Source organism: Pteropus vampyrus, unplaced genomic scaffold (assembly GCF_000151845.1).
Source record: "Pteropus vampyrus isolate Shadow unplaced genomic scaffold, Pvam_2.0 Scaffold81, whole genome shotgun sequence".
Taxonomy (NCBI): domain Eukaryota; kingdom Metazoa; phylum Chordata; class Mammalia; order Chiroptera; family Pteropodidae; genus Pteropus; species Pteropus vampyrus.
The window spans coordinates 4,416,870-4,431,393 of record NW_011888862.1 but is presented as its reverse complement, the minus strand read 5'-3'; the positions used below and the strand labels follow the sequence as shown (position 1 = coordinate 4,431,393).

The window sequence follows — 14,524 nt, the reverse complement described above, 5'->3', positions numbered from 1 at the left end:
CCCTGGGGTAGGAGAGGAAGGCAAGGAGAGGTCGATGTAGATCACAATCTTGTCTCTCCCCGGGTGTCTCCATGCCATCTTAGCACTTGACTCGTCTTAGGCCAGCACATTTTAGGCTGCAGGGACCCCTGTCATCTTCACTCAGAGGGCGGATTGTCTTTTGTGACCATTCCTCTGAAGTCTCTCATGGTAGGTTTCAACTACGGGCACCTTGGTTTATGGTAGATTTAAGAGTCTTTAAGCCAGGTCCTTTGACTTCTTAGAGAAAGCCCAGACTCTAACTATGGCTTCAGAATGGCACATGGATTTGATATGAAAAGCTCGATCTCACCTTCAGCTCCATGTTTATGGAAGTGCTTTCTATGGAGAAGCTCTTTAGCCTCTTGGATTCGCAAATTTATTTGTAGTTTGTCAAGGTAGAAAATCAGTTCTTCATAGAATGCCATCAGAACCGTACTTGAGAGTAACAACACTTTTTAACTGACACCATTCACGATGAACTCATTACATTAATACAGATTAACATTTGATTAAAATAAGGATGGAAAGACAGAAATAAAACAAAATACCCTATGAAAGCTAGAGACAATTTTTTTTTTGCTTATTTATGTGTAAAAATTCATAACAAACCATTAATTTTTTAAAACTGGTAACAATTAATTGTTTAATTTTTTAATTGGCCAAAGTAGTATAAACATGAAATCTAGTAAGAACAACTACATGTAATTAAGCCATGCTAAAACTCAGTTTCTTTCTGGTAATTTTTTCAGGTAACATATCACTATAATAAATGTTCTTGAAGCAAAAGCATACTTTTAGATTCATTCTCAGAGTCTAATCAATCGAACGTACTGTGAGTGCATGATCATAGTGTAGAAGTTATTAACACTTTAAATGAATCATGGAGTCTTATCTGGACTTCGATCATTTATCGTTGGTATCAGTGGAGCCCAAGACATATCTTGGCAATAATATTTATGAAATAATGAGAGCAATTTGCAAAAGTCAATTCTTAAGTAAACCCAGAAGGGCCCAACTCTGAACTAGGAAACCTGAGATGGTGCCCCATGAGATAGGAATTTTAGCTGGGGTAATTATACATGAAGCAGTAAGCGGGCCTTTGTTACCTTTGTCTGGGGTCTTTTCATCAGACCCCAAAAAGGCAATGACTTAGGGACTCCTGTCTTAAACAGGTCTTTCGTTCTCTTTGTTTTTACGTGATTGTCATCATCTGACATTGTACACAAGATCACCGTAGACAAGGATTTTTCAACATAACAGCAGTTGAGACTTTCAACCACATCAGCACTCTACTGAATATCCAGAAAGATTATCAGCTTTCACTAAAGAAGGCTGGTTAAGGAGGGAAAAACGATGCATTTAAGAAAAGAGTAAAAGACACAAAACATCTGGTTTAGGTTAGAGCAGAAGGGCCACTCAGAGGTTAATTTTGTGGAAAAGTCATTAAAAGAAACTTGGACCATCCTTCAGATTTCTGAAATGGGAAACCAAACCCCTGAACTCAACACCTAGCAGTTTAATCATTTTTCATTTCAGACCGAATGCAAGTGTCCTTTTATGCTGTTGTCTGAATTATAAATGGAAAGGCATCACTGATTTGAGTAATAGCAAAAGGAGCAAAACTTTTATTTTTCAACCTTTATTATTCTAAAATGTATAAACCGTAGGACGTTTGTTACAAAAGATGCTTCTTCGGAATTAAAAACCTTACAGTCTTAGAAGTCAGCACATCCATTACAGGGATGAGGGTGAGCCTTTCCTCTTTGCTTCTCTCATAACCCCCAACTCTTTCTCCTCTGTCTCCTGACCCTAAAACTCAAGGGTGTCTCCCTTCCGGGAAAAAAAAAACACAAACCTCAAAACACTATTCAGTGACATCTTCTTTCTGATAATTAAATTATAAATGATGTAGCACCAATAATCAGAACTATTTTTCTAAGATACTTTTCTTTCAAATGCCTGTTGATTCACACTAAAATCTCAGCACTCCAAAGCCTTTAGAAAATAAACTTTTTTCGATAACTGGGGTTTTCTTTTCAAGTTGAATTTTTACTCGTTTAAACATGACACTGAAAAAAAAATCATTTTAGATAGAAACTTAACACTTTTTTTGTGGGCTTATGTTCTGTTATGCACGATTTCACTTATAACCTTGGGAGATCAGCACGTATATTAATTATTATCCTGCACTAAAAAGTGTGATGACATCTTTAAGGACTGTTGGCCCCTACAGTAAGTGGTCCAAGACTAATTTTAAGCTTCTGTTCCTAATTTCATAGTTCTTTTTCATTCCCATCCTTGATATTAAGTTGTCCATTTTCTCATATTGCTACCCAGAAATGCTTTCCTGTCTTCTAGCTTTGAGTCAGTTATAGATCTGATAACCACAAAGCCTAATTGTTAGCGTTGTGTATAAAGCAAGAATAAGTAGGGATTGAGTGAGGGTCTGTGCTCAGGTTAAAGCATTAATCCTTAGTGTATGGCGTTTATGACATCTATTTTAACATTTGAATTAGCAGAAGTCTTTGTAGACTTATTCTTTGCATATTTTGATAGCAAGTTGGGTTATGGATAGGTAAGGTAATGTTGCATAAATTAATATAGGCCTAGGAAAAGTTAAACACATTTTTTAAACATGAAGAAATGATTACAGCATCCACTGGGTAGATATACTAAATGACACCAACCCTGGGATTGTCAGGAGTAAATTAAGATGTTAGCAGAAAACATTTTACCCTAAAGTCTCTTTTAATTTTTTAAAGTTGGAGGCAGAAGGAGAAATAAATCTGTCTTATAAAATACAAGTTTTTTTTTTTTAACTGCATGAAAGATTAGAGAATTCGTTATTCATTTTTATTGAATCCAGTGATAAATCTTCTGGTACTAGTAACATTCTAATGATTTCTAATTAAAGAGCCTTGTATTAGTAAAAGCATATCAATATAATATGATATGATATAACATAATATTTTATCCCATATTTAGAAAAATGCTTATTATTAGAATACGGGTGATGGTTTATAAAATTTTTGAAGGCATTCTTTTAAAGAGTCTAATCGTTCTGGCTTTATTTATCGTTTTATTCTAAATCAAATAAACGTAAGAGATGCTTCAAAAGAAATATATAATGTTCAGTTATCTATTAGTGAGTAACAAACCAAGATAAAATCTAGTGGCTTAAAGGACTTATTTATTATTGCTCACAGGTGTGGTGGGGGGTTATTCTGGTTTCTCTGGCATTCCTGAGTCAGAGGACATCAGCAGTAGTGGGGATTTGCAGTCACATGGTCCAAGTGCTCTCTGGAAAGATAATCGCACAATTTTAAATCACCTAAACGATATATACAAGTGTATTTTTCTCTACATCCACACTAACACTGGATATTATAAATAACATTTTTTTTTTTTCAGTTTCAGGGGGGAAATTCAATCTTAATTCTAAACAAAAACTTTTAGAGACTTTGACAAATAGGACCCTTTTGGAGAGAAATTTGCCTGAGCAGATGTCCCTTGGATGTTTTTATAAGATTTGATTTAGTGTAATGTTTTGGGGCATGTTTTACATTAGTAATAAATGTCGAAAGTAATAAAATCTTAGTTTTGGATTAGCATAAATAATCTTTTATTAAAAAATTATATTGTTAGTGGGAAATTGTAAATTCTATAATCACATAGTCAATTCATAGCCATGTCGGTCACACAGTTTGTCTTAAAGATGTCTCCAGTTAAAGAAAATCTTCATTTAAATTCTTTTTTAATTGAGAAGGTTAATATTTTAGTGGTCTGGACTTATTCTTGAGTACTGAATGCTACCAAATATCTTAAGGAATAAGTGTTTCCATATTGAGTGCTGCACAGAAAATATTTCTGGAATTTATACCCAGAATTAGAAACATTGTTCGTTTGGCCAGCATGTCAACTTCAAATTATTCCTAATTTGACATTCAAGAATAAGCATGTTTATCATTTGATGCTTTCTTCCTTGACTTTAGGATCCTGAGAGAAGCCACTTTGTCCTAATTGCCGGGGAGCCATTAAGGGAACCAGTTGTCCAACATGGTAAGCCCAAAAGACGTGTGCCTTGAAATCTCAGTTAATGAGAAGCAAAGCATTTTTTAAAAACTTTTTAAAACCCAGACATTTAAATTATTCTATTACCTATTTATATTTCATGACAGCCATAACCATCTCTTGACTAATATTAGTTTAATGAATCAGCTAAGGCCTTTGTTTCTCTTATCATGGCGTGTCCTTAACTGTGTCCACAAATTAAGCGCGGGATGTCAGAGAGCATTGGAATAGGGAATGTCCTTAGCATCGATGTACTCACGTTCCTTTTGTAAATGAGGAAAATAAGATCTTGATATCTTACTTAACAGATCCTTGGGTAGCATTTCCTCGTTTACTAGAATTGGTCGAAATGCTTTCCAAAAATTAATTCATTTAATCTTCAAAACACCCTTAGGAGGTAGGTACTCTCGTCCCACTTTTCCAAATGAGGAGATGGAGGTGCAAAGGTTTACTGGCTTGCCCATGGCCACATAGCTGGATTCATACTCTGACTGTCTGGTTTCCAAACACTGACCCTCCCCACCCCGCCTCGTGCCATGCCAGTTGCCCCTCACTCTGTCCTGCGGCTTCTTGATGGGACACAGTTGTTGGTAGTGGAGCTGAGATTCGAACTCTAACTCCTGACCCCGTGTTTTGTGCTCTCTCCACTATAGCAAGGTTCTGCATCATGAGAGATTAAACTCATGCCAGTTATTTTTTAAATTTTTTCTTAGTAAACTCATACAAGTTTTATTACTGGGGAGGGAGTTCAAAGGTTTAATTAGAGAAGAGATGAAAACTGTAGTTTGAAAGAGGATTTATGGGCTTACCTATAAGTATCAAATGATTTTCTTGTTTATAACCCTTATAGTTGATCGATTAAAAACATGGTTTCTGAGAGATATGATATACAACATGGCGACGATAGTTAATAATACTGTATTGCATATTTGAAAGTTGCTAAGAGAATAAATCTTAAATGTTCTCATGAGAAAAAAAATTTATAGCTATGTGTGGTGATGGATGTTAATTAGACTTATCATGGTGATCATTTCCTAATATATACAAATATCAAATCATCATGTTATATACCTGAAACTAATATAATGTATGCCTATTGTTACCTCAATTAAAAAAATAAATTTGATAATATAGTATCCAAAAAAAAAAAAGACATGAGAAAAAGCAGAAAACCCCAAAACATATGCTTTCTGGTTTGATTTTCTCCTTCTTGAGGATTTAAGGAGATGAGTTTACGCAACTGGGCTCACAAGGGCTCCCAGCTTCTGGTACTTCCCTTGTTTCTCACAGCGTGGTCCATGGACCAGTAGCATCAGCATCACTTGAGAGACAGTTAAAAATGCAGTCTCAGACCCTACTCCAGGCTTCCCGAATCAGAATATACATTTTAATAAGATTCCCAGATGATTCATGTGCACGCTATAAATTGAGAAGCATGGTAGAATACCCCAGAAAAGTGTCAAAATTGAAGCCCAGAAGTGCACCATTTTTACAGGAAAATAATGGGGGGGATAGGAGAGGTGCTGTGCAAGTCCGGACTACAGCAAATTAATGACGTGCTGGAAATGGGTCCCTGGCTCAGTACCTGCTCTCATTTTCTGAGTGCTATTCCCTGTCCTCTACGTGTCCTTGAAAAAGTTGGCTTCTCCAGGTGCCCTCTTGGATTTATTATTTATTTCACATATGAGGGATCTCTCATTCTTTCCTACCTGATATAGTCCAAATCTTCTTCATCTCCAGGTGAAATTTCTCTCATGAGCCCCAGATCCACATTTCCAACGATATACCAAGCACCTCTGCTGGGAAGCCATTTTATTGTTTCCAGTACCTTCATGGCAGAATAGCCAGAACCGTACTCCTTGCTCTACCCACAGCCTCCATGTCCTGCATCTTAATTACCCTTAACAATTCCACCATCAACTTGGCCGCCCAGGCCAGACATCTTCTCTACCCTGATGCCAAAGTCTTCTTCAAAAACTACAAATTAGGTCACGTTGCTCTCTACTTAACCCTTCAGTGATTCCTGATCACCTGCAGAATTACGTCCAAACTTCTTCCTGTGGATGGAATCCAAAGCCTAGAGGAGTCTCGCCTCTTCCTACATATGAGCTCTCCCTTTGTTTTTTCCTGCTTCGATCCCTCTGTTCAACAATGTGCCCCCATCCTCAATTTCTTCAGCATGCTAATCGTGAAAATGCCTTTCCTCCATATATGCCTGTTCAAATATCACCTCCTTTGTACATCCTTTCCTGTACCTTTCCTTCACTTTCTATACTGATTCCATAGGCTTTATAAACTTGTATCATTCCATATATAACATTGTTTGTAATAATTTGTTTTCATATCTGTCTGTGTGATAGATTTGATGTCCTTGGGAGAAGAGCGTGTCATTGTCTCTAGCTCCTAGCACAATGTTTGTCCTTTAATAGGCACTCAGTTAATACTCAGTAGATAGGTAGTTGAATGAATGAATGGATGAATGAATTTCGATGCTATTTTTTTTTTGGTTTTCTCTTTGTAAGACCATCCTATTCCCTACAACCTCCCAAAAGGCTGGAACATCATCAAAGCATATTATCCTGTGCTTTCCTTCTCAAATGTTAAATTAAAGTGAACTTCGAACCTCTGCTGATATGCTAACAATGGTTAAGAAGTTTGAATGTGTGATTTCCTCTCAGTCACACAGTTATATTTTAATCCGGGTCTCTCAGAGCAAGTTCCTTAGAGGAGGAACTTTAACAAAAAAGGAATGACAGTAATCTGTGCAGAGTGATAGAAGAAATATACTGAATGGACCAATCTGTCAGTTGCTTTTGAGACATTGCCAATGCCACGGAGGAGCTGGCCTTGTTTATCCAACAGACCACAGGAGTGATACATTCCAGGACAGTGTCCCTTTCCTCCTACAAAGTGTGAAGAAAAGGGAAGCAATAGACACTCTGCCTCGTGGTAGATCAGGGGAAGACTTCTACACTCTTAGCAAAACCAGAATTCAAACCTAGGAATTAGATGAAGGGACCAGCAAACTCTGACCTGGGGACTAAATCTACCCACTGCATGTTTTTGTAAAGAAAGTTTTATTGGAACACAGCCATGCCTGTTCACTTTTGTATCGTCTATGGCTCCTTTCTCACTTCAACGGAAGAGTTGGGTAGTTGAGATAAACTTTCTGACCACAAAATCTAAAATATATACTGTCTGGCCTTTTATAGAAGAATTTTGCTGGCCCCTAGTGAATCTAAAATATACTTTCTTGACTTGAAATTTTTGTAATCGCCTGTCTATAATCAGTGAGGTGCTACTAATTTTCAAAAACGACTTAGACCCCTCATGTAAGTACACAGTCTAATATAATGTATAGACACCAAATTAGGATGAGATTTGCCAATTCTTTGTATCAGATTGGTTCAGTTCTTGACATCACCTAGTACTATAAAACTAACGACTACGGTAGATCTTAAAAGTTCTCATCAAAAGAAAAAAATTTGGTAACTATATTTGGTAATGAATATTAACCAGATTTATTGTGGTAACTGTGTCACAATATATACTAATATAAAATCATTATGTTATACACCTGAAATTAATATAATCTTGTATGACAATTATATCTCAAAAAAAAAAAAGGAAGGAAAAAACCCCTAACAAATACAGAAATGGTTGTAATAGAACCAAATCTAAGAATATTTTGAATAAAGATATCGCTGTTGTTGATGGCAACCTGCAATGGATGAGTGACATGCAATCGCCTTGATTTATCTGAATTTGGTCTTTATAATCACATACAATCCTAGTCAAGAAACTTGTATGACAGTCCTTGGGGATTGGACGCTGTGAAAATAAAATTTTATTGTTCAGATATGCCTGGATTTGTTTCAACTTAACTACAGAAACACGTCCCATTTCTAGTGATAGAAGAAAATATTATCGTCACCTAGAACTTTCTGAATATCTCTTTCTGCCTTAGGTCCATTTGTGATGAACACCAATGAAGAGATTTCTCAGGCCATTCTTGATTTCAGAAATGCAAAAAATGGGTTTGAAAGAGCCAAAACCTGGAAATCAAAGATTGGAAACAAGTGAAGAGCACAAGAGCGGGTCTCAATGCTTTCTAGAATTTTGCTACTCGTGACATCCATCCACTCAACACGTTGAATTCCAAAGCTGACTTAGCCAATGCTTCTGAAGAATTCCACACTAAAGTGATAACATAGTTCTTATAGCAATGCATGTGAGATATTTCCTGGCACATGCAAATAAATCTAATTGTTGCTTCTTTAAGTCAGTGTTTTTCATTTTGACCCAAGTTACTAAGCTTCTGTTAAGTCATTTTGCGTATGTTTGCTCTTTATGTGCGGGTGGATATTTTGTTACTTTTGTGCATATGTGAGTTTTTTTAAAGCATATTTGATTGCTTTCGGTGTGTCACTGGTACTTGACTGTGAGCATCCGAAGTCCCTTCCTGAGCAAGGCAATTTGGATACGACAGTCATGCCTATGTGCAGGGGTTTCACGTTACAGGTTATCTGCGTTAAAATAACAGCAGCCCTGAGCGTTCGAGTCAGTTTTTAAAACAGCCCTGCTATTGGTAGGGACACCACAGGATTACAGCCAAGACTCCCCTGCATTTTCTGCCAAAATCTGTGTCAGATTTAAGACACATGCTTCTGCAAGCTTCCATGAGGGTTATGAAAAAAGTTGGAATTTGGAATTGGGTTCCAGCTTTCCTGTAGCTGCAAACATTGGTGGCCTCACCACCTCTTTACAAAGCAGCTAGAACCTGGGATATAGGGTGGAGAGATTTTTTAAAATTTTCTGGACACGAAATGGATTTAATGTGCTTTTTCATTGCAAGTGGAAGATACGTCTATCTCTTGATTGTTTTTGGAGCATGAGAACATTTCAAAGTTTTTCATCTCTCTCCCCCCATAAGATTGTGCAAAAACGTACCTTGACTAATTGAAGTCGTTTCATTGGATTTTGATCACAACTGATTATCTGTTTTTCCACGTGAAATCTTGGGGTTTTAAAACTTTCCTTCTGGAGAATGCCTTTTGAAACAGTTTTCTCTAGCTGCCTGATGTCAACTTCTTGGTGATCAGTGGATATTCAAATATTCAAAATGTACAGACAGTGGGCATTGGTGAATATTTTCATGATGTCTTATCTGCAGTTGGTGCAGGGCTCCAGTTATGAACATGGACCAGTGAAGGTAAGTGAGCTTAATGTTTAAAATGATGTACATTTTTTTTTATTGTCTTATACGGAGTACTTTCTTTTTTTGCATCCCCTATTTGTTAATGAGTGTTCTGTTTCTTAGGCTTATTGGGAGTCTTGCTATGAGTGTTTGAAAATGATGAGAGGCTGATTTGAAGATGTAATAGAACATGAATGAACATTTGGAATCTTTTCAGAGAGGCAGGTTTCCCCTTAATTGTATATGCAGGTGGCACAGTGATTTTCTAATGAAGCACTGACTCGTTTCTGTGACACGGATAACTTTGTGGACCATTTATTTTCAGGTTGTTTGTGAGCAGCAAACATTAGTTAATTTAGTTTAGTTAGTTAATTTCTTATGTAAATTGAAAATTACGTGCTTTCTACAGACTTTTTCTATCTGTTTTTCTAAATTACCCATCACCTCCATCTAGAAACATAATCGAATCTTTGATTCTATGAGCAAGCATCAGATAGAGCCCAAGAAATTGGCAATAATGCAAAAAAAAAATTAACTGGGATGTTACTGACTAAGCAATATCTCACCCAATTTTATGTATTTCATGTATTTCATAGATTATATTTTTTAACCTTTTATTTTGAAAATGATTCTGCTATAATTATTTTGACCAAAGTAGTGCTAAATCATTACTGATTTAGGAATTTCTGGCTATGAACAATCAAATGTGGACTTGAGTTTTTGTAGCTGTCGTTAGGACATGCATTTTCACCAGGGGTGATAGCACCCTCAACAGGGGAAAATTGGTTCTTGGGGCTGAAAAAGTTATGCTTGTTTTGTTTAAAGCACAGATATATACATACAGTACGTAAGCAGACATACAGTAAATCTCTAAAGGGTCAGCTCTGTATTAGGATAGACGTTGTTCGACAGTCTACACCTTTTTAACTTTCCAATTTCCAAATGTACTTGGGAGAAAGGGATCGCAGCCATTCAGCTCCAGCTTGGATGCCAGATGACCGGTGAAAAGGAATCCAATTTTGAGCCTATGTAACAGAAGAAAAAAAAAATCTAACTTATTTGAAGCAAGTAAGACTTTTCAGGCTGTTCTGCTTTTTTTTTTTTTTTTTTTTAGGTGCACAAAACTCAGGTTTACATGTGCTGGGTTCATGGAGTTATGCTTTTTTTTTCCCCCTCCCAATTTTATTGCATGGAGTTTTAAAATGTTGCCAAATGTTTCCATTGTACTTTGAAAACATCAATTTATTTGATGGGACAAGAAGAAACTGAATTCTAGGAAGTGAGTACTTTTCTTGAGGTTGTTCAACTCTTTTAAAGAGCACAGACACCAAGAATTCTTTAGATGTCCTGGCTACAGTGCGGTTTTAAGTGCTAACACATAGACTTATTGAACGGGGGAGTGGATGAAAGCAGTTGAATTTGCATGTGACAGAAAACATGTCCTTACACATGGAAGATGCGGCATTATATGTTTAGTAATACTATTAGTGATTTTCTTCAGATATATCCAAATTTCCTTTAAAAAGTAAAGCTACAGATATTGAGCTTATGTCCACCCAAACCTCAGCTACATTAAATATTTCTGATGCAAAGGAAAGGTTGCCTGTAGTTAAACAGGAATTTTCTGAGTGGTGAGGGAGGGATAAAGAGGTTTATCATATCGATGTTGTATTTTTCTTTTCCCCCCAACTTTTTCTTAGGAGAAAAATCTAAGGAGAAATATGTTTCTTAGTGTTAATGTTCCTCTTGTTTGAATTAGAATTTAGTATGAAAGTGTATTCAGGATGGTAGTAGCTTACACACTGAGATACGAATTTTATTTTTTGCTTTTTGAGATGAGTATATTTCACTATTATAAGAAGTTTTCGGGGTCCTCTTCAGTTGTAGGTCCATGAGTAGGTGCTCCTCTCTACCCTCCCTCTTCTGACCACCCCTTTTCCAGAATGGACGGTGTTGTCAATCTATCCCTGGGGTGCCCTTCCCCTACAGTCCTCACTTTCTAGCCTTGAACAGTCTCTTGTTTTTTCAGGTTACCCTAGCGTTGCCTCTACTAAGTTATATGAGTCCGTGAACATTTCTTCTGCAGCAGCCATGCAAACAGCTGCTAATACCCCGGACAGTTGTGCCTAGTGTCATTTGAGTGTAAAACATCCTAATTTATTTTTATTTTTATTATTAAAAATTATTGGGAGTGACATTGATTGATAAAATCCAATAAGTTTCAAGTGCACAGTTCAACAGTATGTCGTACATATATTGCATTGTACGTTCACCACTCAAAGTTAAATTTCCTTTCATCACCAAATATTTGACCCCTTTTACCCCAACTACCTCTCCCCTCCCCCTTTCCCTTTGGTCATCACTCATCCACTGTCCGTGTCTATGAGTCTCTGTCATGTTTGTTTGTTGCTTTCAGTTTTATATCCTCCATATGAGTGAAATCATATGGTTTTCAACTTTTTCTGTCTGACTTATTTCGCTTAGCATGATAATCTCAAGATCCACCCACGTTGTCACAAATTGCAGTATTTCTCTGGTGGCTGAAAAATATTTCATTGTATATATGTACCACAGCTTCTTTATCCAGTCATCTATCATAGGACACTTTGATTGCTTCCATGTCCTGGCCACGGTGAATAATGCTGCTTTGAACATCGGGGTGCATAGATCTTTGCAGATAAACGTTTTCAGGTATTTGGGGTAAATACAAGGCACCCTAATTTCATCGGTTTTGCCATGTGTACTTAGGAGAGATGTTTGGAGTCAGCAGTGCATGGAATTTGTGAACTGATATAAATCTATTTGAAAATCTCAACTCACATCTACTGTATATACTGTTTAGCTGCTAAGTTTCTCACTATAAGCAGAACATGTTCTCTTCTAGAAATAAGATTAACCCAACGCGTAATCTCTTTAAAATATACATATTTCAATTAGACTTGACATTCCATATTACTTTATATTAGTTTCAGGCATACAGCATAGTGGTGAGACATTTACATAATCAATGAACTGATCTCCCTAAGTCTAGTACCCACCTGGCACCATACGCAGTTATTACAATATTATTGATTATATTCCCTATACCGTATGCCCCTGTGACGATTTTGTAACTACTAATTTGAACTTCTTAATCTCTTCCCTTTTTCACCCAGCCCCTCAACCCTCCCCCCATCTGCAATGCCTGTTCTTGACTCACTAATATAATCAGATTAACCGTCTAGCTATGGGGTTTATCTCTGTGCCTCTTTTCTCCAGCTTGTTTATACAGTTAGGATAGTCATATACAGCTGTGCAGGGTGTACACTGCACAACTCTAGGAAGCTCTGTCCACAGAGACTCACATCTGTATGTGACAGCCCTGAGTGAAATAGTGTAGACATTCTGGGCATTTGGCAAATAAATACGTGCAACCTCACTGTCCTATCGTTCACACTGACTTTCTAGCCAGCACTATTTCTGGTGTTTTCGATAAGCCATTAGGGGAATCCATCCTCCATAAATCTTTTCCAAGTCACTGATACAGACATATCAATAGAGGGATAAAGGAATAATTCCAGGTCATGATAGGCTCTCCCAACACTTTTCTGACAAAATTTATTTCCTTTTCCCCCACACTACCTTTTAGCCCCCTCTTTCTTAACTGGTGGAAGAATATCTGGATGTTAGAGTCATTTCAAACCCTGCGTAAGACTGGAATTAAGTCCAGGATCCACAAGAATGTGGGATACCTCTAATTTTGATGAGAACCGCATAGCTGACAAGACTTAATAACCTTTGTGTCATTTGCCTTCTCCTGAAATTGTCTCTAGAGCGAGCTGAATAACAAGGAGTGGGTGCATCTGAAGCAGACCCGTTCCACTCCTCTCCCTATTCCCACTTCCAAGGTCATGCACAGGAAGTCCATTGACCTTGTCGTTAGTCGGGTGGCCCAATGAGCTGTTGTCTACTTTTCTATCAAGCAGAGTCCTTGGCATAAAAGACATTTGAAACGTTTTCCATTAATTTCTTCGTTTAGGATCTTGTAGTCGAACGTGTTGAATTATACGCTTCTATATGTAGACCCGTTCAGTTCTAGTCAGTCACTTTTAACTGGTGGTTGAGGCTTTTATATCGGTCTAGCATATTACTGGTATTTGGCATACAATAGAACCAGTCGTATCTTGTATATTGAATGTACTACTTCTTTATCTGACGTATTTTTAATTTAAAAATCCTGATTTGGATTTGTGGATAAACCTTTACTATAGACCCCTAAGAGCTCTAGAAAAAAAATAATATTAAAGCTGAATGTTGAATGCGTTTCATTACGGAACCCCTCTTGGGACAGGCTTATAAAGACAATTTATGAAGTGAAAATACAGTATTTGGAATGCTTCCATGTAGATCTTGATGTAATAAGATCTGGAACTCCTGAGCACATTGATCCACAATTAGTTAGAGGTACTAGAGAAATAGAGACTCAAGTGGCAATAAAATTGTTTCTGAGCACCTTTCTAAACTCATGTCTTTCCTACCACTTGAGATTAGTGGAGAGGGTGGGAAACTATCATTGCGATGTCACTGAGATGAGGCAAGATGAGACCTTTCTTCTTAGGTTGCCTTTGTGGTGGTAAGTCCACTTTTCTGTCTCTTGCCACTACTTCTTATAGTCTCTACTAAGATCGTAGGACATTATAAAGCAAAGATCGTGAAAAGCAAAGATCATCGCAACCACATCATGAAAGCCTTGAGTGGCTGTGATGTCCTAGTTCAAAAAGGATCTCCCTTGCCTCTCATCAGAATTTTCCAGTATTTGACGATTCATTTTTCTGTTGAGCACCTACTGTGTCTCGATGCTAGGAATGCCGCAGGAAGGAAGCCAGTGTTTCAACTCTCATGGAATTTACAGTATGGCAAGTGGAGGCAGGCAATACACAAATCTAACATGTCAGGGGTGATAGGTACCATGAAAAAAATCAAGCAGGAGGAGGAGACAGAGAGTGATGGGTGGGGGAGACTTCTCTGGTTCAGTTTTGTTTGTGTAGTCCCCTGCAGGAAGTGAGGGAGGCAGAGGCCACCACTGTGCAGTGGCCGTGGTGGACCGAGGGTCTGGGTATTAGCCAGCAGACCAGTGTGGAGACCAGTAGGGAGAGTGGAGGCTGGTGCTGCAGTCATTGAGGTTGGAGAAGTAGCCAGGGTAGATCATTTACAGTGTGGCCGTGTTCTCAGAGAACTTTGTAGCCACTGAAATTT

The 14,524-nt window shown here is 37.5% G+C and overlaps 2 protein-coding genes across 2 annotated transcripts in view; both read left to right on the top strand.

Annotated features, from left to right (window-relative positions):
• Positions 1 to 8,373, top strand: part of PIR (pirin) — an 89,327-nt gene extending 80,954 nt beyond the window's left edge. The window contains exons 11-12 of the mRNA XM_023532347.1: positions 4,014 to 4,080; positions 8,060 to 8,373. Of these exons, the coding sequence (XP_023388115.1) occupies positions 4,014 to 4,080; positions 8,060 to 8,175 (183 nt within the window). The 3' untranslated portion in view covers positions 8,176 to 8,373. The remainder of the gene's footprint in view (positions 1 to 4,013; positions 4,081 to 8,059) is intronic.
• A 373-nt stretch (positions 8,374 to 8,746) lies between these two features.
• Positions 8,747 to 14,524, top strand: part of VEGFD (vascular endothelial growth factor D) — a 37,131-nt gene continuing 31,353 nt past the window's right edge. The window contains exon 1 of the mRNA XM_011362971.2: positions 8,747 to 9,304. Within this exon, the coding sequence (XP_011361273.1) occupies positions 9,215 to 9,304 (90 nt within the window). The 5' untranslated portion in view covers positions 8,747 to 9,214. The remainder of the gene's footprint in view (positions 9,305 to 14,524) is intronic.